At 34.0% G+C, this 26,076-nt stretch overlaps 1 protein-coding gene across 1 annotated transcript; it reads right to left on the reverse strand.

The window, feature by feature from the left end:
* Positions 1-1,554: 1,554 nt before the first annotated feature.
* On the reverse strand, positions 1,555-18,244 carry LOC115443775 (fork head domain-containing protein FD4-like). The gene is made up of 3 exons (XM_037442591.1): positions 17,369-18,244; positions 3,737-3,911; positions 1,555-1,761 (listed from the first exon to the last, which is right to left on the reverse strand). The coding sequence occupies exon 1, from the start codon at positions 18,155-18,157 to the stop codon at positions 17,372-17,374; it is 786 nt and encodes a 261-aa protein (XP_037298488.1). The 5' UTR covers positions 18,158-18,244; the 3' UTR covers positions 1,555-1,761; positions 3,737-3,911; positions 17,369-17,371.
* Positions 18,245-26,076: the final 7,832 nt, after the last annotated feature.

Raw genomic sequence — 26,076 nt, forward strand, 5'->3', positions numbered from 1 at the left:
ATACCTAGGAAGGGGCATGGACAGTCTGTGTGTCACTCATATACTACACTTACTACACTACACTGACTGATAGAACAGTGGTTCTCAAACTATGCCTAACTGAGATTCAATTCTGAGTACACCTCTTGGTTATCGAAGTAATATTTGATTACATTCAAAGAGTGCTGTTTCAATGAACATTTTAGTTACTTTTATTGTCTATCAGTGGCTGTCCGGCTGTTGGCCCAGTCGATTGATGTATTGATCTATTTATTAGAACCTACCTAATATGCTGGTGGTAATATTTTTTATTTTATTTTTATTTATTTATATATACATATATTATAACACCATAACAGTTGATACTATGTGATGTTATACATATTTAATCTTAACAAGATATATTTGTTATCCACCCGGATGATACCACGGTACACAAGGTGTTAAAACCCGCCATAGTGGCACACGTGAGTACACGGAGGGGTAATCATCTCTCAGTCGACATTCTATTGGACTCCACTCTACTCATCAGGTGCAGTGAGGACACTTTGCGGTGTTCGTATAAAAAACATATAAATCCTCTCACGACTCACCAGAGTCTCGACTCACAGTTTGGGAAATGTTGTACTATTATACTACTTTATAAATCTCTTTATAGATCATGTCGGTATTACTGGAAAGCTTTAGAAAGTAGTTTCAGCAATTTGCAATAGACGGGAAGCTGTAGGATAAATGCCAAGGAGAATATGCCGCTCTGTATAAATTGTAAAGAATCGACGTTATTGACTCCGCTTTGAATTGACCTTAACTGTCAGTAGTCACCTTTAAACCCTATAAACTGAACTTTCATGAGAACGAAGACACGTGCAAAAGCTAATATATCTTACTTTGTATTGTAAGGGACTATTTATACCGTTTCTTCAATGTAAACTAACTCTGGGGCGAGTCATTATGATTAATTTCAACACAAATACACAATTTATCCATTCTAATGCCTTATATTGTGAATAGAATTGAACGAAGTTGCTAAATTAACGCAACAATTAGGGGCTTTACTAATACTTCTGTATCAATACAAAATTTAATACAATTTGTCGTTAGTGCGGCCTGGCTTGAAATGTAGATGGAAACTGAGAGAGAGTGAACTAGTCATCCCCGTTGTAACTGAAGCAGTTACCTTTTAAACAATAATGTGGAGCATAGACTCTGTTAGCTTGGTGCCTAGTACAGGCAGGTAGTAAAAAACAGTACTATGACTGTGACTCTAAGAAAATGTACTATGAATGAATTTGCTAAAACATCTATTAGTTTTGTAGGAGTATCTTGTGTTGCTCGGTAAGGAGTTGATGATGGCATCTGCGCTGATCTGATTATTAAAAGAGCATTTAGGCCTTTTTACTCACTAATAAGATAGAACTTAAGTGTAAAGTTTTTTTTATCGACGGCGTGACAAATTAACACCACTGTACCTGATGGTAAGTGAAGAGAAACCCGAAAAACTGTCGACCAACAATAGATAAACTTCCCCGGACGGTCGACACAATTTAAGTTATGACGGAAAATAAAACACACAAAAACAGTTAACGCATTTCGCTATATTCTGTTCAACTACTGACTACATTAATAATTTATTTATTATAATTCTTTACATATCGCTATATAGTCCATAGATATGTACATACACACTTTAGTCTATGCTTACACTAAATATCACAGATTAAAAATATATTTTATTAGCTGACGTTTATTCATTGAGAATCTCAGTAACAGACGCACCGTTTCCTGAAACAAAGAATTTTGATTGAATAAATACAATTATCATATAACTATAGTCGACCCATGGCCAGTAGTGGAACAATATACAATATAATATATAATATTGTGATTAAAAATACTAAATTGTTTACAGGGTTATTTTTATATCGTTATACTGAATTAAACAACATATTCGTCATTGCCTTTTCCACATAGTATTGTGCCCTAAAATCATCGATAAATAACAACATATTTTCACCTAAATCACGATTTTAGTTTTCTGATTTTTTGTAGTTTAGTGCGAATATGACATGTGAGTAGGTAAGTATATTTTTGACTGAAAGTATGGTATTGCCGCTCCGACACATGGTCTTCATGTGGTAGCCTTAACATTTAAAATTACTTTTTCTTAAGATTTATTTCTTCGAAACTTACACTTTTTAATTTACTGTGGTTAGTAGTTCATGGTAAAGTGTTGTTTTTAAGAAAACAAGTAAATTGTTTCATTTAATTACTCATTATCAAAATGACTATGTATAAAAAAAGATAACTTTATCGATGTGTTCTCATCACATGAATACAAAAGAAGGGCTTGGTCATTAGTATGGCTGGGTATAGTGGCACTAAACTTTTTTTATGTGATATATTGATAAGACAGATGTAAAAATGAAAATAGATATTGATAAGACTGATGTAAAAATGAAAATAGTTAATATAGTTCACAGTTATTAATTCGCTACATACCAGACAGAAACCGCTACATTATAATGGGCACACATTAATTAACGCAAACTTTTTGAACCCTTTCTTGTTCTGTTACTTTGATTTTGGTACTTAACTGACAAAAGAAACGGTTTTGAATAATATCAAGTTATTACAGAGACGAAATTGCGGTCTAGTACGTAATATTATGTAGGTTTATTATAATTTGCACCTGTATTTTAATAATTCCATATCTCCTGCGGTTGGGTACATTTTCGATAATTCGTGGTTTACTAAAACGCCTCTATGGGGTAGTAGTAAAACGAATTGATGGGAAAAATACAATTTGACGCAAAAAAATTGACAACGTAAGCGCGACGCTTTATAAACTACAAAAAAATATTTTTTTAATGCATATTTTTTTTATGAAAAATGAAACTAGTTTTTTCTTGTAAGCGCTTTAACTACTCAGTAAAAACAAATTATCCGCATTCAGCTAGGGAAGCGGAATTCATACGCTGGGAATGTTGAAATAGGCAATAGCTCTACACGTGTTTTAGTTGCATATTAAAGTGTCTAATGTTATTCAATAATATCGATGTGCTTTTTAGGTTGTCTTCCAATTGGATATTTTTCGGACATAAGTATTTTAAGTATTAAATCAAGGTTAAAAATTGGCAATCTATCTTGATACATCTACCAATTAAAATAGCAAAACGCTATTTAGAGTAAGTTAAATGTAGATAAATTCGATCGATTAAAAAGATCAATTATCACGGTTAAACTTTCAAACGATATGATCGTAATTGACTTTTAACTAAGCATTTTATTTTATCATTATCAATCTGATATACTTACCTATATAGCTACAAAAGTTTGAACTTACACGTTGATATTATTTAATATATAGAAAGTACTTATTAACAAGTTATTCAGTAATGTAAATCTATTTTATTCTGTTTAATAAAATATTTTAGGAAACAATTTTTTATCAGACTAATTAATTAATTAAACCGGTTCACTTTAACCAATGCTTTGGTGTTTAATTTCGTTTGTGATGTTGGTAGATGAATTAATTTAGGAAAATCGTAAAATTAATCATACAAATTAAAATTATAGCATGCATGAATTCATGTACTACACTGCTTTACACAATAAAAGAGGGTAATATTTTTCAGCTTGCTTTTTAATTACGTAAAGCGTAGACTAGAATCCTATATATTGGAATGACCATGGATTATTAACTAGGTACAAGATATATTGACTTGAAATCTGATACAATTAGTATATCGTGACTCACCTTTATGTATTTTTGTAGTGCAGTAGGAAGCGCACATGTCCCCGCCGTCATTAACGCTGCCATCACTTTATTATTCATCTAATTTAATTTATTTGCATAACATGAACTGTCTCTAGACTTTTTCTTATAACTAGAGCTACTTTGAGATCTGTCTTTATATTGACGCTAACATTACCTGTGGACAAACAAACACAATCGTTAATATTGTTGTTGAATTTGAGCATTCTGGGATTTTTTTTTGTCTTAAAATTAAACTATTTTTCGGATTTTATCGCGGTTTTTATATTGTAATTTTCTCCCGACGTTTCGAAGACTTTGCAGCCTTCGTGGTCATGGCGGGGACGGAAGTGTTGGTCATCTGCAGAGTCAAAGTTACATTATCTACCTACATTTTACAATTTTTATTTGTTGGTGGTCCGATCTACGCAGAATGAGCTCACAGTGTCTTGAAGTATTTTATTTTGTTTCTTGGTCTGTTAGCTATGCAGCAGTGACGAAAGTTCCATATAAACCGATTCATGCCCTTCTCTTTTGTAATTTATATCAAATAATTATCATTAGAATGATTTGCGAACTGCATGTATGCATATTAATATCTACATATATTCTATGTCGGATTCCCGTCCAAAAAATTATACTCTTCGCCACTGCTATACAACACCTCCTTCAGGATGCTATATATTTTAATTAAATAAGATGAAAAATGAAAAACAGTTGGAATGAAAGATAATAATGTGAACACTATAATATGCCCTTGCCTAGGCATTTTATATGACTTTCTAAAACTATATATATTATTATATATTTACACTTTCAAAGACTTTATGGATATTTTACGCATAGACATGATTTTAATACTCAGGAAATGCAGAAATTGTGTGGAAAATATACATCATATTTTTGCACCTAGGCATTTGAAGACCTTACAAAATCTGCAGAGCACAACATTCTCCGTAAATTCTGTCTGAGGAAATATTTCGCACGATCTACGGTCGTCCTTACGACAGAGCGCCGAGTGAAATCTCTGCACCGTACGTAAAGTTCAGTAAATTCATTTATTTATGATTACTGTAATATCTTATATTAAATTATTTTTTACTAATAATATAATATACTTAACTAAAAAAAACTTAACTTGTGCTTTTATGGTGTTATGGCGTAGGAGATTCCTCCTCAAACAATAGATTTCAGCTACAAATTATATTATAAGGGTCCTTTCTGTCTTGGTTACGTAATTCACGGTTGCTTTACATTTGCGCTAATCCCGATAACTGTCAAAGTATTTAAAATTCAGAGCGAATCTCACACCTTTGCCTTGTTAAAAGTATCAGAGAAATTTTATAATTAAATGAAATTTTATTTTATTTTATACAGTGCGATATCTAAAAAATTTAATCATGTTATATCATAAATATATTCAATTTTTTATTTCAACACCTATTTGTCATTTTAAACGTATCTATTGAAAGTTTTATTTCAATAAATGTTTCAAATTTTAATTTCTCTCCTGTATATTGAAATGTAATTATTTAGAAATAACTTTACATCTATATCTTATGTAGTTATATGTACAATATATTACTTAGTTTAGTTGGAATGGCTTGATTTCTAAGGACATTGATTTATACAACTTAATATGAAAATAGTAAATAGCTTATCTTAACAGTAAGCGCCGATTGTCACATATTTATTACCATCACTTCATAATGCAAAGTTCTACTTGCCGGGTACCACGATTGTATTTTTTTTATGCACTGGCTGCTATGTCGTTTAAATCACTAAGACAGTACTTTACACTTTGCATATTTTATAACAATGAAAGACTCGGCTTGGATGCCTAAAAAGGTCTTTCCGTATCGAAAGCTTACTATTTTGAGGTCCTATTTTAATGTTAATGTTGCAAAAATTAGATTTAGAAATTGTATGTTGATTAAAATTAGAAAAGACAATAATTCATGATTTATACATCTGTCGGGATTATTAGAAATTTTCAAGGAAAAATTTAGTATCATGTGATATTAAATTTAGTTTTCAAATCAAATATAACATAGAACTTGGCAATAGTGAGCCAGCGATATATAGAATATGTAAGTACTTTGGATTTTACCTAATTTCCGTTCAAAAACGGACACATATAAGGAACCTAGAAGTATTTAGTGACTGATGTATTTAATATTGCCACAAATATTCAGTGCGTTGAACATAAATAATCTTATATTCAATAGATGATTTATAATCTGTATAATACTGAGTCTCTATTTATATCTACGCTGGTTTCTGTAGCCGCGAGGTGTTGTTGGCCTACGAGAAATATTACCCCATTGTAATAACTGAAAACCGGATTATATTTCGCTTATTGTTACATGTTCATGGTGCTCAACCAGCCACAGTACTGAAGTGTAGCACAAAATATACAATGTGAAAACCTATACTCCTTAGTTACGTATAAACTTGCGTATTAATACCTGAAGACGAAACTTTGTAGCCGTTTTTGCAAAAAAATATGTAGAGGAAGGAGTATAATATGTGGTACAGTTTAAGTTTAAATAGAGAAGGAGTGCAGAAAGATAACATTTATATAATATATAATATTATTACAAATATATTTAATTCGACGGTCGATTTTCGGCTACTAGAAGACCAAGTGTATAAATAAATGTAAGTTATATAGGTATGTATGTTCCTTAGAGACTCCGGAAGGACTATAGCGATTTTAATCACATTTTTTGTAAACTTTAGATTAGCCCAGCAGTAGTAACGAAGGGTCCATATAACCGATTCATGCTGGCTTCCTTTTCGCAATTTATGTAAAATCTAATTATGAAAAGATTGATTTGCAGACGTCATTTAGGCGTATTAGTACTTATGTTGTGTCGGGATCCCATTCGTAAATCTTCACCCTTCAACGGGCAACGGCCCAGCAGGTGATCCTGTGAAGTATGGATCCACCAGAAGTCATCTAGCTATAAATAAGAAATGCTATATAAACTGGGTGGTGTTTGCGGCTTGTGTTTGTGCAAGTGCCCTCTATTTAAAAAAATACCGGTATGAATAGTAATGTGGACATTTAGAATCTAGTCTATTCTTGTGTCTTCAGCTGTTTTTTTTATTTCTAACAAACATTAAAAACGTAAGAACACTTACAGATATTCGCCTTTATAATACCAGTAAAATGTGATAATAAATGCTACCCGGGTGACGCCGGATGGGTTACTGGCCACTACTAAATTAGTATTTAAACAAGTTTAATTAATTCAAAGACTTTTTGGTTTCTTTCTTGGATGAAAAAAAAAAAACCGTATATAAGAAAAGTACATTGAAAGTACACGGAATACTTCATTCTTATTGAGATAGGTTCACATCATATTAATATTTATCTAGATAATTTGCTAGACAATAGGGTCTCTGTTATGTAAAAATAGATCCTTTAATTGATTTGGCACCAACCAACCGTGCACAAACACTATTATATTCCCGTTTAATATCTTAAATTCCTAGCATTACACTGTCTGCTTTATCAACATAGTATGAAATGAAAGACATATGAAGAATCCAAAGCCTGGATGAATATAATATATTTTTATTTCAGAAAAGTGCGAAGAATGACCTTTATGCCAGAATAGAGTATTAAAGCGGGCTGAGTTGTAAGCAGAATTTAGTACGAAAAATGGGGTAGTACCTATATTAAGAATGATTTGATATGATGTATCTTTAAACTCACGCTATTACTGAAGGTTTCGGCTGAGATGTTGGGCATTTAATGTTAATAGAGCCTATTATCCCATGAAGATCATACAGAAGATGAACCTATTATTGCTAAATGAATTTTAATAGCAAACATATTTTAACTCCTTTATCAAGAACTCACAAAAATGTAATTATTGAACTGAACACAGGTGCTGGATTTATTTAAGAATCGATAACACAAGGCTGTTTGTACAAGAAAAGAATTGCATTAAAAAAATTTTACTAGACAGATTTTTATTAATTTTGATCCGCAATTATAATAAACTTCAAGCGTATTGGGAGACACTATTTTCCTTATTATGCTGGTTGATATTATAGTGCAGATTTAGTGAAACACTAGTAAGGATTAGTTTTATATTGTACAGTTACTGAAAGGCTATTTTCCTGTTTTCAAATTTATAATCTATTACCACACAAATAACACCTAAACTAAAAACCATAAGAGTTGTTACAGCACAAATATTATACACAAAAGTTATAGTAACTTTGACTATTACAGTCAATAAACGATCCACAAAATGAACGTAATTCTGTTAAAATCTTTTCTTTGTTCCGAGTTGTTTTGTTCGGACAAAACATGCATGCAGCTGAATTAATTTCGATAGAGGTTTTATTGTGTTAAGCACAAGTTTCAAAAACTTCAAAACCGTGTTATGCAATGGGTTTAAATGATGAAAACAAATTATATAAAATTGGGTGTTGCTTGCGGTTTGTGTTTGTGCAAGTGCCCTCTAATTAAAAAAAAAACATTATTTCCCATGGGAGCAAATTACCGGTATAAATGGTAAGGTGTTCATTTAAGACCTGGTCTATTCTTGTTCCCAATTATATCCAAATCTGTTCAAATGTTGTTTTACTTCTAACAAATATTAAAAATGTAATAACACTCACAAACATTTATATACTAAACTTTACAATACCAGTAAAAAGTGAGATAGTAAGCATTATTTCGTTCCAGTGGGATGAAAAGGTGATTAAATAAAATTACGTTAAACTAAATAATATTCACTTTTCATGTTATATCAAAATCGGACAACTATCTACTATATTGTCCTTTCTAACAATGACTTCAAATTAATTGTTCGGCGACTGTAATATCAATCATTTTAATATACTTGCAAAATAATAATTATCTATTATTTCTGTATGTAAGGATTTTGCCTAATTAATGTCGTACAGAAAACTTTATTGATTAACACTATTAAAAGGTTTTTTGCCTACCGCAGACAATAAGTGACTTTTATTTTCGCCATTACAAGTAGATATGGCCCAAGCCATCTCTTTTTTTTTCTCGAATTGGACGTATTAAAAATCTCGAATACTTGCATTTCTATAAATAAAGATAACGACAGTAGAATCTTGTTACCGCACTACGAGTTTGTTTTTGCATAACAGGAGATACATAGTATTGAGGTATGCTTAATAATTATGACGTACATCGATAATGAAGGCGTAACATTATGTATTCTAGTAAGACGTTATTGAGACATTTGTTTACAAAGCAAATATCTAACTCGAATAAAACGTCAATAACGACTCGCGAGCGATGGATGTCGTTTAGCAATTAGTTGCATAATATAATTGCTATTTATATTGGTAGAAATTATGAAAACATTAATAATGTTACGGTTAAATGGAGAAAACCTTTGTTAAGACTAGTATTTCTTGTGAAATAAATGATTTACTCACAAACAGTGATCGACTTATTTGATAATATAATCACTCATTTTGCGTCTGCTCTTAACTTATTAGGGCAAGGTGTAACACATATTTTTTTTCTAAATTATCAAGATTAAATAAATAAACACTGTTGATATAATCATTGTTCAGATTTCCCCGTCCACATGAACTTATTCGAAAATAGCCACATACAGAGCCCTCCACCTCGCTTTGGTGCTTTCGTAATACTTGAACGGCCTCTAATGTAGCATGAAGGGTTTGTCAGAAATAATTTATGACTGAGATTGGAAATTTTGCATAAATGATTTTAGTACCTACTTGAGATTACTTCTATAAAGAATGCAAACACGACGTACATCTACAATGATAAAATATTTAAGAGTTTATGTATTAACGGAAACTTATTATTATAAATTATAGAGTGGAGCTCTATAATTTATAATAATAAGTTTCCGTTTTATCGTGAACGCCTTAGAATATTTTAGCAACTTTAGCAGCTATCACAGTCTGTAATTTGATATTTCTTTCAGTAACAAATATATAGTATTTGCGCGATTGCTTTATATTTAAACTCTCATAATATATGAAGTTCAGACGATTTAAATTATTTCTACATTGTTATTTTTCACGAAAGTTTATATATCACGGATCATTGATCTATTTTAAAACTGAAAAAGTTAAAAATATATTTATCATGCAATTTTACTAAGACTTAATAGGCCAGGTTATGCTGGCGGCTTTTTGTAAAAACTTTCCCGGAATCAAATGTAGCTGATAGTTAAGTAAATGCCACGTATATAACATCTTCACGCTCTTGCATATTCATAATATCAGTAGGATATAATTTCTGACATTTTATAAATATCAAATGAAGCGACAAAGCTCTATTTATCTTCACACTGCCGTCAATCAATAAGTGTCATTCGTCATAAATATTTACTTATACATTTTTTACTGACTGCTTCGGTGGTATTTAAGTACGACTGCTGTGTTGAGATCTCGCATTCGACTTCTATGGGTTTGTCTATTTAGTATCAGACCTCAGTCTGAAATTTATGTCGGATATTACGATAGGCTCGCCGCTTATTACAACATCAGGATGGAAAACGTACGGTGAATAATAGGTATAGTGATACACAAAGGCAATAATGAGTTATATCAACATTTTCATGTTTAGATATACAATATTTTTGACGCATTATTTATAATCTTCGTATTGAATTAGTTACTAATAGACTCACGCCTTTTTATCAAATAGGCAGCGCAATTAGTGGACCTATTTTTCGACAGGAGTATTTTATCCCATGACGTGAAAGAGGCGAGCATTAAATTATTCGATGCATTTAAATATTACAACTGTTTTGATATTAGAAGAGCTAAATTAGTTGTTATTTTATTCCTAATCATGAGTGTTTCCAGGGCTTTGTTAGTACTACGGGTGACTAAGATGTAGGAAATTTGTCTTTAATGCCTTTGGTTACTACTAACTACATGTAGGGAGGTATTAATAGATGCAACTCAATTTATTTCTGAAGTGTGATGTCAGCTAAGACGTTGTAAAGATAATGACTGCGTCTTAAGATCGCCACTGTTTAATAACCAGATATCAACAATATAAATAATATCTTAAGTCACAGAATATGACGAATTTTGACTGCAATTTTTTTTATTAAACATCGCCGACTCTGCGTAAACTGGTAGTTAATTTTTTTTTATTAAATAGTTTAATAAACTAAAACATCCACTTATAATCTCACTCATAGCCGAGAATGGTTTATTAATACGACCCTAAGTTCACACTTACTAAACTATAACTACGAAATATACTTTGCGTGACTGCTACTATTTCACGATAACTACATTCGTCACTTCTACGGTTTCACATCTGTTAAAATCATCAATCAATCAATTAATCAATTACGGAGTAATTATTTTGTTGGGTGTCGCTAACAGCATTTACAGTTTGATACATGTGTATACACACGTTCGTGCGCCTCTCTCGCAGCAGCGCGTGTTCCAACAGCAAGGGTAGAGATAGGGAAACGAGCGTATATGCGCAATATGTTAGCGCCACGTCCTGAATGTCAAATGAAACTAATGGGGGTCAGTAATCCAGGCGGTAAATGAAGTGTCTACAGCTCTACAGCTTATTGGCCTTTTTAGTTTTTTTTTTATTTTGTATAAACTAGAGTTTTCATTTATTTATTTATATCGTACAAAAACTGTATGTTCTTCCGTCATATTTAAGATTCATTTTTTTTTATTTTATAAACAAGTTATTTAAATAATCGTACCATTGCTAAAAATAAAATTAAAACTTTTAGTTACGTGCAAAACTAATTTATTAAACTTCAACGTCACCTAGCTTAATTTATCAGCATCAGTTATTTCAATTAAAATTGCAACTTAGAATTTGTGGATAGCTAGTTTCGAATATCATTAATATCAACTTCTACCTATACTGTGAGTGATCAAATCAGCACGGCCATAAATTTGCTTTGGGTAAATATCCAGCCTTATTTGTATTTTATAAATATTTTATATTATTAGTTGTTTAGTAAGGGGTAAATGATTATTTTACATACATGAATATTTTATGTTGTTTTTAGAATTGATATTAAAACCGTTTAGAGTTTTTTCATCTACTACAGAGTTTTATGGTGGAAATATTCGACGAAATTCTAAATTTGAATTTACGTGTGAATGTTGCTAACTGGCAGCCGTGAGCATTCATTTTGTGTGTACGATACACGACGGAAGATCACCCCTTTATCACCATCATCAAGAGGTGACCCTTATGGCGCTAACCAGATGGTGTCAACTTTTTACATAAGAATCACGGATTTTTGTTTGAATTTATCTGTGTGTACTGTATCTTCAACAGGCGCGACGAACTAAACAGCGTCTAAAACGGAAAATTATGTCGTACGCCCTTAGCTTTAGCTATACAGTCGAAGTCTGCACAGAGCCTAATATTTTTTAAAAAAGTAAAACGATATAAATATTTTAATCTGCTGATAAAGTTGCTTAAAAATATCTATGACACAATAATAAGCTTCGAAAACACAAAGTTATATATAGAATTATTTCTTTTAAATTATTCGTACATACTGCAATGAAAACAAAAACATAAACCTCTGGCTAAATAATTTTTAGGTATAATGCGCTAACTAGAGTTACATAATGAATAAAAACAATATTTTGTAACTATTAGCTGCATAACAATAATGATTAGTAGATTTTGTTCTTAATTATATTTTATATAATTAATTGCACGGAACTATTGAACCGAAGTTAAATTACTTAGTATTTTATTTCTGACTTCATTATTTCTATTATTTAAGACAGAAGAAGTTCAATTAGGTATAAAATTAACACAATTATATTAATTATCTATACTTATAATAAATCTGTAGAGAGGTCAATTCTGTACATGAAATATATTTCCAAAATAACTATCAGGGGGTGATTAGGGATCGATACTGATGCCAAAAATGCAATTAGTAAAATTTTTGTCTGTCTGTCTGTCTGTCTGTCTGTATAACCGTTATAGAAACAAAAACTACTCGACGGATTTTAACGAAACTTGGTACAATTATTTGTCATACTCCTGTGCTGGTTATAGTATACTTTTCATCACGCTACAATTAATAGGAGCAGAGCAGTGAAGGGAAATGTTGGGAAAACGGGAGAAGTTACTCCATTTTTAAGCTTCCGTCGCGTGTGCAAGCTTAATGGTTAAAGCTACACAGAAATCATGTATGACGGAAATGTTCTCCTTAAAATTATGTAAAAAATATCCCACGACAGCATATGTCTATCTTTTATGGTTGACTCACAATAACACGTGTAACTCCCGATAGCTTAGCAGTTCGAAGCTTTCTCATTATATTTGTCTACTCTTACGTTTATAACACTCTCAGTCATCCCCTAATTTAAAAAAGTTAACATTATTAAATATTCCATAAAAAGAATCATAGAAATCGGTATAGAAACACCAAAGTTATACATGAAATACGCTAATAATAAGCCATCATGCGTGAATACTGAATCATGCTATAAGGATTATTTTTGTATATATATAAGGTCGCGAACGCACAGGCAGGCGGCTTGCTTGGCACCTAGAGACTAGCGAATCACCTAGCGAGTAGCTTCGTAAAACGAACATTCTCGAACGTTCGCGACCGGCTCCATTTTTGAAGTCCGAAATCCACGCGGGCGAAGCTGCGAGCGGAAGCTAGTATTTCATAATTCCATATAAATAAAAACGGTGTAACATTAAACGTTAGTTTTATTACAATTACCGTCTTTGTCGCTTGATGAACTGTCTAATTAGAACTTGACAAATTCGGCATAATGCAAAAAGTTGTCGACCGTTTGACTAATGATAACTTTATAACTAAATCTATCGTGAATTTATATAATTTACTAACATTTAATGATTTCTTATATTTACGCGAATTTTAGACATTGAAATAAAACTATGTTGCGGATTTAATCGCGGTTTTCATATTGTAATTATCTACGACGTTTCGAAGACTGTAAGACATTCGTGGTCAGGGGGCGAAACATCGAGAGAAATTTATAATTATAAAACCGCAATAAAATCTGAAAATAATTTAAATTATAGTATTTTAGGATATTTGATAGTTCGTTGGTCAGTAAGAAATAAAAGTGTACGGAAATGTGAACATTTTATACATAATTTAATGTTATATTCCTTCTGTTAATCTTTTGCTAATTATCATCATTGAAAACAAACATAATGAATACTGTTAAACAGCACATGTACAACAAACACACTTTGGTTAAACCTTTATGCGTGTTTCCCTGTCTATTATTCCATGATCAATAATATTAATTACTGATGTTGCTGGGATGCTGTAAAAATATTGTCCTATGTTCTATTTTAACCTATTTCTCTAGAGATGTTTATTTACGTTCTCTAGGTTTTATAAATCACGATAAAATCTCTGGTCACAAAAGACATGGCGATGACTCACAGTGGCAAAAACAAAAACTCTTTCACCAACCTTATTTTTTCATACACAGTAAATTAACTACATTGCATCGAATAGTGATTATAGTGCAAACCGAAATCAAAATCGACTAACGAGACATGTAACTCTCGACAGTCGCCATAATTATGCCGATACGCACTTGAAAATATACAGTTCAGTTTAAATAATGACTTGATGGTATAATTGGCTTATGTTTCATTGCACTGTGTTTCAATAACATAAAGGGATGTAACCACAGTGAGCACTGGCCTAATGAAGGTTGGTGGTTATATTTTTTTAAATTCGTACTGTATAATTCATTAATTCTAGATTTATAAGATTGTCTTAAGTGGATGTTGTTACGATTTTAGAATTGGCAGAATAATTCCTATTATTTTTTATGTAGGCATAAATTGGGATCTTAGATAGTTAGATGTATGAAATGTAATGACATTTGTTTTGAAATGTTATTTTAACATTGCGTTAATAAATTAATCCACATACTCCGTTTTACTTCTGCTAATATTATGCCGAAAATCATCCAGGAATAACGAATTAATTTTCCAAAAATGCGGATTTTATTTTTTTGTAGTTCAGTGTGAATATGACAAGTGCGTGAGTGTATTTCTAACTGAAAGTGCGATGTCGCTAATGCGATGAATTCTCTTACAGTAGTAGTGGTGGCATTAAGATGTGTGAAATTAAAATTATTTTTATATTGATATTTATTTTGTTCGAAAAACATACTTTATTGACGCTTCAAGTAACTATTGTAAAATGTCATTATAAAGAAGATATGTAGGTACATATATGGTATAATTTATAAACACAATGTCAAAATGACCCGGTATGTACTATGTGTTTTGCAACCAACTAGCTTCTTCCGTAGCTTTGTTCGCTTGAAATTCTTTCTAGTAATAATAATAGGTACTATCATATACTTTTCCTCGATAAAATGTTGGCATGTTAAACGTGCCGTAATGTCATCCAAATCCAAAAGCAATTAATGTGTATTTTTTGTTTTAATCTTTATTTAAGGAGCTTGGTCGTTATTTCACGACTATGTCTCTCCGTACGTCCACTTTCACCCGTGCCTACAAAATTTTGATGAAATCAAAATATTTTTTTAATAAAGCCTTAGCCTCTTCTGATACAGGAACCGACAAAAAGTTATTTATGCTGCCCACATTAAAGCTCAAAGTATGAGGCCCACTCCGCACACACTCCGACAAAACATTTAGTACATCGCAATTAATGTGTTTACTTTTAACAAATATCTGAAACTCTTCCCCATCTTTTGCACTAAGCAAAATCAACAAAATTTTCTATGAATCACAAGCTTATAATTTATTACGTCATGATATCCTAAATCTGTCGGCATCGTGGTGTTTGCCATTAACCATCCTGCCGAGGGATTGGCCACGCCCTCCCTCATAATCTTGAATGATCGCACAAAGCGTGTTGTCAGCTAAACTATAAAGCTTTCAAATATCTCGCGAGTTACTTGGATTAAAGTGATTTTCGGAATGATTTATAAAAGGAGTATTATTGTTAATTTAACAATTTTATGTATTTTGTGAAATAGGTCACCAATTTTATGTCTAGCATTTTTTTCGGAGAAAATTATCATCATTACTACATGGTATATGTAAAAGCTTAGGTAGAAGAATGAAGGTACTTATTAATTATGTTTCATAATGTGTTTTTATGTTTTCTTAGGGTAGTTCTTAGTGTTACCGTTATGGTCTATGGACTAATGACCGTACTACGAGGAGTCACAGGCGTCCAAACGCCTAGAATCGGCTATTTCATAGTTTTCTGTGGCTTTATTTGACAATCATCTGAAGTAAAGTCATACCTTAATACCTTAGCGCTTTGTTCCTATGCACAGCGAGGGTTTTCATGCAAGAAGCACTGAGAGACTGACTCAATCATTGTATTGTTCTGTCCAACTAAGTAACGTTTGTGAATTCAGACATCAGAGGTTCTGGGTTTGATTCACGGATCGGACCAAATTTTGTGTGGTTTAATTTAAAGATGTCCTGGATTGATTTTCCAGAGGGGACTAATATTAAGCGGGTGCGGCGGCCGGTCTTAACAACCAAGTCAAATCATTTCTGCAACATGCGTGAAAAGGTGTTTCGCTCCGTTCCCACTTGGGAGTGTGATAATGGTGAGGGGAAGATGAACTCTTGTTCATCCAGCAAGCCAGGGTCCGTGCCCAGGGCGGCGAATTTAGAGGGCGGCAAATTCAAACTTGGCAGACGAATACACATCTCATCATTAACGCAACTTTAACTACTGAGACATCCAGTATATAACACACATAAATTATTTCCCGCGGGGCGGGAAATGATGATGATGATGATGACAAAAGTAAAAATATAGGTGGTTGGGGGCGACATTATCCAGATATTGCCCCGCCTTCAAAAAATTCAAGATCCGGGGCTGTACATACTTCACGCCTTTAGCCCTGAACTTATAGGCAGCGGTGCAACCAGGTCAGTCATTTTTCACCATATTTATTCCGTTCCAGGATGTGATAGGGAGCGAGCCAATCGCCATTTAGGGCACAAATTTCAGAGCCCGGTTTGATTCTCAGTAGAAGGACTCAGTATTACTTTGATCAACCTGAAGGAACCCGGGATCTTAGAGCGATAATCCTACCGCGCACGCAATTAAACCACGCCACAGAGACTTTAGACTACTGAAACTAGAGTCTATTGTGATTATATATCGTAATCAGATAAAAAAAAAACGAATTGTATACAAATATTTACCTAGTTTCAACATAAATAACTTAAAGATGACATTATGTACATGAAAATCATAACTAATACCATAATTGTATGTTGTTGGTATGCGTCTTTTACCATAAAAAAAGTAAACATTAATTATGGTATTATTTTTTCCCTTATGAGGTATATAGGTAAATAATCTACAAATTCTTACATACACTATTGTATTATTTATGTAGTATATACATAATATGTAGAAGAAGCAATGTATATGCAATCAATTAATTTGCCATCTCATATAATATTGAAGGTTTGTGTCATTGTCCAATTTAAGTGATATGTACTCCGGTTAGATGAAAACTGAATAAAGATGACTATAGTCTTGTAGTATGTAATACATACACTGGTTAATAGTAAATAGAAATATTACTAGTAAATAAAAGTTGAAATATGATAAACAAACTTACCATTCATGAATTAAGTGTATAGTGTGAAAATTGACTCGTATCCCGCCAGGTCCATAACGGCGGAAGACATGACTGCTGCAGGCTCGCCAGTAGTTCCGCGTGGTACCTCTGCGCGGCCAGCAGGTACGGCGGTGGCAGCGGCAGCGGACAGTGCGGCTGCAGCGGCAGCGACGGGGACGGCGACGGCGACGAGCGTCGCGGCTCCGGCTCCAGCAGCGCGTCTATCGTGAACGCCCGCCGCGGCCGGGGGCCTGCCGGCAACAGCGCCGCCGTGTCTGGCGCTTCCACTGGCTCCGGACTAGGCCGCGACATAAACGTAGAGGTAGGAGTGTATAGACCTCCATTCGCTAAACTCTGTGCAGATGGAGGAGCACCGGCTTGACGCGCCAAAAACGCTCTGTTAAAACTTGCGAGCGCTGCTAATTCTGCGTTCAAACTGTCTTTTTCACCCTTATGCAACTTGAAGCGCTTCCGTCTTCTTAACAGGGAGCCATTCTCAAACATGTCGAAGGCCTGAGGGTGCAGCGTCCAGTAGGCGCCCTTGCCGGGCCGGTCGGGGCGGCGCGGCACCTTCACGAAGCAGTCGTTGAAGGAGAGGTTGTGCCGCAGCGAGTTCTGCCAACGCTGCGTGTTGCGCCGGTAGTACGGGAACCTGTCCGTGATGAACCGGTAGATCTCTGACAGCGGCAGCATGCGCTCCGGAGAGCTCCAAATCGCCATAGCAGTGAGAGCTATGTATGAAAAGGGTGGTTTTTGGTCACCGTAAGACTCACGTGTAGGCCGTGGCATAGTATCGCGCGGTGCCGGCGAGAAATGTAAACGGTGCGACACTCGGGTGGTGAAAAGTTTCAGGCGACACGTCTCACACAGCGGAGTGGAAGATAAGGACTGGGTGTGTGAGCGAGACTGCGTGCAGTGTTACGGGAGTGGCCGCGGCGCCGGTGCCGCCCTCGAGCCGCCCTCGAGCCGCACAGCCAATCGCGTGCCTCAAACTTTGTTTGTTGTTTTTGTCGGCTCCGGACCCGTTACAGAGGAATTTAAATTGTTATCACGTTTACATTATACAAAATTTATTCGACACCGACAACACTTGAGCTTGTTTCGAAATTGCAATGATTAAAGAAGTAGGTATACTTATTGATGCGCCGCGAGAGAAAGATTTAAAAATGATTGGTCGGACATTATCAGTCGTAGCTGTACGAGGGCTATTCATAGAGCCATAACCAGCCATTCTACGCGCCTTGAATCCGATTATTGTGGCCGGTTTTGTTGATGGGCGTTTACAATTAAATGAAATTTGTGATTAGCTACTACAAAATTTAGAGTTCTTTCGAAAATGCTTTTGGTCAAGATTAGTTAGTATATAGCAAATAAAATTAAAAGAGATTGCATGAAGTTAACATATTTTTACTTTTATTTGCTTGAAATTAAGAATTTTAAAAAGTGCGATAATTACTAATCATCTATGAAATACATAGTGGACTGTCATGCACTTCTCGTTTCAGTTCTGAATAATGCTGCTCCTGTTTGTGGCCGGCACGGGCGGGCGTGGCGCTGATCATGAAGCGAGAGACGTTCTTACTAATTTACAAAAATATAAAATAAATATTATTTTAAGGTAAAAAAAGTATACGCTAATTAATTTTTGAATAGTCCAATAAATTTATGTTATACATATTTATCTTCAAGAATATCGACATTATAAGTTAAAAAGCTGACGCACGTTTAGAAATATGTAACACTTTTCAACTTATAATTAATACTTTATGTGAAAATTTAGATCAACTCGTTAATTTTTATTCTTTACAATATGAAGAGTTTCCAAATCAAGTTAACAAATATTACGAATCACATTTGATATTAACAAACATACTTTGAATATTAAAATGATAATATGACGAAAAATACTGTAGATTGGACGAAATTACTGGCTAACTAAGTGAAAATAGACGTTGAATAAAACAAAAATAGTAATGACGTCAAAGTTATATTTAGAGTAAGTAGTATCTAATAAATACCTAAATGGATAAAGGCTTCGAACATACATAAGCTGTTGTTGCTTTTGGTAACGAAAGCTTGGACAGAGGTTCAATTAGTGCAGTTAAATCTCATCTAGCTTAAACCCGTCACATAATTTAAAAAGAGCCTATTTTTTGCCCTCACATTACATTCTTAAGCAAATAGTCTGATTTGTTAACCGAACTATGAATCTCCCGGTTTTAAGCCAAAATTTATACATCACACATATGGTGGAATCTCACTGTGGCTCATTCCGTCAAGAAGTGTTGTGAAGAAAGCCGGCTACTCGCTATTATATTTTATCTACGACTACAACGAGGTCCTATGAAGTACAGTATACAGTGTAAAATGCTCCTCTTGTTGACCGTAAAGCTTGGCATAGTATGCCGATCTCTTGCTCACAATTGCTGATCGTACTACATATTTCCTTAAAATCTTTGTATTTGATATTCAGATTTAAAAAGCGGGGCTAGATGTAACACTTGCTATTTTATTTTATACAATAAAATTTCAAGACGAGCGAGTGATGCGCCTGATGGTAAATACCATGATTCTTCATAAACAGATGCCTCACTCCATAGAAATTAGAGTCTTGCAAGCCACTGTAGAGCACTCAAAATGTTCGCCGAGTCTTAGAGCTATTGTTACGTCACATAATGACATTGGTTTTGTTTACAATATTCTAGAAATCGGAACAAAACAATGCATGAACACCAATAATTGTCAGAGTATAATACTTAGCCAGATCGGTGGTACTACTATTTCAAACCTGGCGAACCTGTGAGTCCGCAGTCTAGAATAATTGAATCCGAAAACAATAATTACAAAACTTCCAAACAGTTATTGATTAACGCTGATTAAAATGTTTAGGTAGCCTTGAAATTAATTCAAATTACTTCACGCACTTGAGAGCGAAACTTCAACAATCGAAACGTCAAATCGTTTTCCTGCACTTGTAGCATATTATGCTTGAGGCGTACAGAAAATAGTGGCCTTCATCACGCCGAGTAGCTAGTATAGTCTACTGATACCGACGATGTGTTAACAGGGCGCCCTTCGTGACTGGAAAAGTGGCAAGAACGAGAATCCGCACTTATGTACGTATGTGTACTTATGAGTTCTTATCCGTAAGTACTCGTAAGTACACATAGTTTGTCTTATGCTTGAGGCCCGTTTATGGCGGCTTTAATTTTTCACACAAATGTTTTGTCTGTTAAAAAATTATGGTATCATTTCTATATAGAGAATTCTATTGTTGAGCGCGATCGTTTCGCATGATGGAGGGATTGGGCATTGCGTCTACTATGATGGCTTAATGAAGTGAAATTACGTTTTTATTATGTTTTGCTTTATCGTTAAACTTGTAATACCTCATAAGGTATAGGGTCATAACCTTTGCATATGACAGTAAATTGATATGATATTATAACTTTGAAACGTCAGAGAGATCTGTAGGATTTAAATTAAGATCCCCCCATCGGCAGTTTGTTCCCCCATAGATAAAGAATATAAAAGTTCAACCGTCCCGTCAAACCTTTTGCTGCTTTTTAGGGTTTCGTCGAAAATAACCTTCAGTGTATAAATACATTCTGTGGTTCAAACTTAAAATAATATTTTTTCAAAACCCCCGCTTTAGTGATTATGATTATTTTATAGAGCGTTTTGTTTTTGTAGTAGGTATTAGGTTTAGAAATGTAATTTTTGTTCAGACTACATTAAAGCATTATTATTTTTTTACCTATATATCATCTCATAGATGTTTTAGGAAAAGCAGAGAGCAGTGAGATTCAAAGCTAGTTTCATATAGATACAGATTTTACACATGATTATTAAATAAGATTTGGTAAGCTGTAGAACCCAGCCAGTTTTTAATATAAGTATATGTAGTATTATTGTTATGCTATCCTAAAAGAGAATCTAATATAATAAGGAGTTAGTTCTATATTTTTTTAGACTTATCGCTTGTTACTCCAAGACCATAATAATATTATGAGTTAGTTCTATATTTTTATAAGAGTTATATTGCTTATTACTCCAAGGACCAAGACCATAATATTATCATCATCCTATTTCTCAGGTGACATTCACATAATTTTCTCATTGGCCATTTTTATTTTGCAACATATAACAACGTTATCCAGCAACTAATAATTCCTCGCACGTCCTCGTATATTATGTTTGAGTATAAATATGCGAGCTGTTTCAGGTGCAAGTCGGTCGCGTCCTTTGCCGCGCCGCCAATAGACGTAATAGGGTAACACCGTCGACCCATCTGTAAGCTGACCACGTCTCGCTAAATCGCCGGCGTCTGCGCAAATAGCTCCATTAAATTCAATTGGTCGCGCCAGAAGAAGACAGAAGCGTCACTTATCCGTCCTATATAATTTAGAGGTATTAAGCGACAAGGCAGCGGTGGGTGCCCGCCATTTGTATTCCGAATTTGTCGCCTTCTTGGCTCCACGCATGAGGTTGTATACGTTAAATAGGCTTGAAAATGTTTATTGTGCAGTAAATTACTGTGTTTAATAACGTGTGTTTTCAAAGCCAAAGCTTTTGAAGTATATAAATTTGGATTTAGATATTGATTATTTTGATGTTAAGTGTAGTTATAATCTAAACAATGTGTTTTGTTGTGTATTTCAAAATGAGATTTCTTAATGAAATTCTCACTATCTCACAGAGGACGCTGTCTTAAAGATGTAAATAATAATAAAAACTCTTTAGTCTAGCGTAGTTGGGTGTGGAACGGACTGCCGAGGCGAACGTCCGCAGGCTCAAATCCAAAAGGCACACACCTCTGACTTTTTGAGGACTTTTCTAAAAAATATGTTTGTATACTTTGTTCATAGTCGCTTGCTTTCACGGTGATGGAAAAGATTAGGATAAAACCTGCATACTATAAACAAATTGAAATTGCTATTGATACTATGCAATAAATTTTCAATGAGTAAACAGTTGACATGAGTCATTTAGTTCCATTTTAAGGTCTTTTTGCAACATGTTGGAAAACACAGGCAATAGTAGCACTCCGATTCTCAAAGCAATTTTCTATTTCAAGTCACTTAGCAATGTATGTACGTAGTTGATTGTAGTGTTCTTTACTTTTGCCCCCTTGATGCCCTGAGGCTATCGAGAGTATTCTGAACTTAAATTGTATGTATGTACCAAGTAATTATTACCATAGCTTTTTAATTAGCCTGTTGTATCGTTTTGAACTACGTCTCCCGAACTACTTAGCTTCGTCGAATGTAAATTGATTGCTTCTGGCGTTTTGTGCAAGTAATTATTAAATATTGTATGTAAAGAAGCACCTTGTATGTAATTGAATTAGCTATTTTTACTTAAAAATATTATCGCCATAAAAATAGAGTAGACAAGTAGGGGTTGATGTCAAACAGGCAGTTTGTGCAACATGATTAAAAAGGTATTGCGCGCGCGCAGGCTCGCTTTAGTGTGCCCGGGAGGTGATAAAAGATAGTCTAGTCTTTTTATAGTCTAGGACTTAGATTTATTGTTTTTTGTACTGAATTGTGTAAGATGATTGTTATAGCAAGGAATTACAACATATATTTTAATATTCGCTAGATTAACGTTTGATGTTTTAAAATGGCAAACCATTTATTTATTTTTATTTGTAATTAACTTTTGTCGATTTTAAAATGTAAACCATGTTTTTTTTTCTCGCTGCTTGGCTTGCAGTTGAGGACAACAATAAAATCAGTTAACCGTGAAGACTGCGCAAGTAAATGTTTTTGAATGAATTGTTTCGGTACACAATACTATAAATTCAATAAATTTTACAAGGGGAATCGCATTCAATTACAAATGTATTGTAAAGTTGTTTAGTCACAGGCGACGCGTTTTATACAAATTACACGCCTTAACCACGATAACTAATTGTAACATTAAATATTTGTAACGTAAAATTTATAAAAGAAAAATGTACATTAATAACAGAAAAAGTACAACGCCCTGTCATTTGCAATAACAATGAGCAAGCTTCAAACGTTGCATTTCCTTCGTAAATGTAGAGTCATTTAACAGTGCCCCAGGTCATGCTAAAATTAATTAATACGCGTTATACAAAGAATATAGTGAAACGGTTATTTATCTACCCTCAAGCCAATCCAGTTTACATTGCGGATACGATATTTGAAGTAGAAAAAGCTGCGGTGTGAGAGACCGCTGTCACCTGCAACATAGAGTCGATCATAGTTCGCCGCTCCTAATGATTATCCTTTGAAGTGCCGACCGCTCGGACGCTGGGAAAAAACCTAAACGCCCCCACCTTGTTATTAAGTGTGAATTCTACAAATTGTTCACAAATATTTGCGTCTACCTGTGCTTTTTACTAACATTTGTTATATTTGCCGTGACTGAATCAAGGACGCCATAAAAGCTGTTACAGATTAAGCACGGTGAATCAACGAGTTTACCGCGCGGCTTTTTCGATATAGTTTAAAGGATCGAACTAGATTTAAAGTAAATTAAAGGAAATATGTAATGGTTATAAATGTTTTTTTGTATTTTGCTAATATTGTTTGCGTTGAACATACAAGTTATATGTGAACTTTTAAATTGATTAAATTGTAAGCCATTTAATATGAGAATTCTTTTTATAGAAGGACATTAAACAGCGTATTTCGTTATAGACTGGACATCGGGACCAAATTTGTGCTCCAAAGTTGTGGTCAATTGGTAATAAGTCATTGTCTTATTTGAAATGTCCTTGTGACAAGATGTCACAGCATTTTTAGATATTAATACCAAATGACATATTTACAAAAAATATGCTAATATGTTCATTAGAAATGTGAAAATCATGATATGGAAGACCTATGAAGTATTTACATTAGTGTCTTGCTATTTTGCGGTAGATTGAGTGAGTGCAAAATTTTAGTATGACAATTTTCCCAATCTCCGCTCCATATAATCTAAGAACTCTGTTTTTATAAATAGTTGAGTTCGAGTATGGAAGTAGATGCATGCATGCCAGTACGTGCACTTCCTCGTAGAAAATTGTGCTCTATTATAAACTTTCATGAACTAAACATTTCATCACATGCTGTTGCCATTAAGGGCGCGTGAAATCTGACCACTACGTACCCAACTGCAGGTATTTATCATCAAGTTTTTTTATTCGTAGCGAAAATTAATGCACGATGGGTTGGTCGAAATACGATGAGTCAAAAGTATATTATTAAAAGTTGTGTATATTGTGAAATAAAAATCGGTCGATGCAACGCTTTCATTATAATAATTAAATTATGTGTATACTTTTTGCACATTTTATTGCGCTTTCCCTCCCGTGACTGTGTATTCTGAGTGTAAATATTAAAAATGTAGCGTACTAGTGCGTACTGCTCCCACACATAACAATACCCCTGTCCCATAATATGTTGAGATCTAAATAAGGTTTAAAGTACATTATAATTCCTTATAGATATTCTCTGGTCGGCACTAAACAAAAGATTGATTTTCTCACAGACAGCGCATACTAATGCAGGCAGTTATTCCAGTAAATTGTGTACGCACTAACAGTCTATAGTTTAAAGTAATTTCTTATATCGTAAACGCCGTCCCGACCCGAGCGCTCATCTGACTGTTTAGCAGGTTATTTTCTAATACTCGTATAACGTCCTTTTTATTGAGTGTAAATAATTGAGTTTGTATCAACGCCGCGCCGCCATCTGCTCGGCTGAGTTTTAACACTCCTTTCGGATTTCCCACTTAACTTTAATGTTCTCATAAAATTTTACGTGTTCTGGATGATGAAGGAAATTGATTCTTAACGTGTACGATTAGGATAGAAAGTGATTTGTCCACTTCAATTATATATCACTTGGTCGAAGTTTAAGGGAACTTTATACTGGTCAGTATTTAATGTGGCGCGACATTAGTCCTTAAGGCGTTGGATGGTTGGACACATTTTTATTTGCTGTGCGCTCAGCGGTGTCATCTCGTCGCGAGTTCGGTTATTACAATATTTGTTGTGGAGCGTTATTTATTCGTGCTTGTAGCGGCTTACGTCGGCGGCGGCTGTGTTCCCAACGGTGGCATTGATCCCCGACATCAAATTGATACGGTAAATTTCATATGAATAATGCATAATCCCTAGTTAAATATATTATTATAACAAATGCGAATGTGACTTTGACTCTTTGATACCGATTCTGAGTTTATCTACTAAAATAAGTGCTTTACAATACCAGAGAAATTATTAGAAATAAAAATTGAATAGACTCAAATTTTCAAAATAAATAAACAGTTCCTCAATGATTATAATAATTGATTCTTAACGTACGCCGAGCAATAGCAAAGATTATTCAGTGACAAATTGTATATTGGAGCGGATAGAAGTGATTTATTTAAGTTATTAATTCTAATTGAAATCAGAAGAAAACACTTCTTAGATTCTTAAACTCTGTCATGGTATAGTATGGCAGAATTCCGCCGTGGAGATTGCCCTACAGCCCATTTTGGCCCGCTCATTTTAGGAGGATCCAACCGAACATAAATAAATTTATTAAATAAACATAGAGCTATTTTGACTTTATCAGTAAGATCGAGGTAAAAAGCATAATCCACCACCATCTCTCCCAACTATGGGCAGCAACTCACCATAAATGTTTCCAACATTACCTTTGATTGTTCTTGGCCCTTGCGCGTGGTTTTACCACCAGGTGTCC

This window comes from Manduca sexta, chromosome 25, assembly GCF_014839805.1.
Source record: "Manduca sexta isolate Smith_Timp_Sample1 chromosome 25, JHU_Msex_v1.0, whole genome shotgun sequence".
NCBI lineage: Eukaryota > Metazoa > Arthropoda > Insecta > Lepidoptera > Sphingidae > Manduca > Manduca sexta.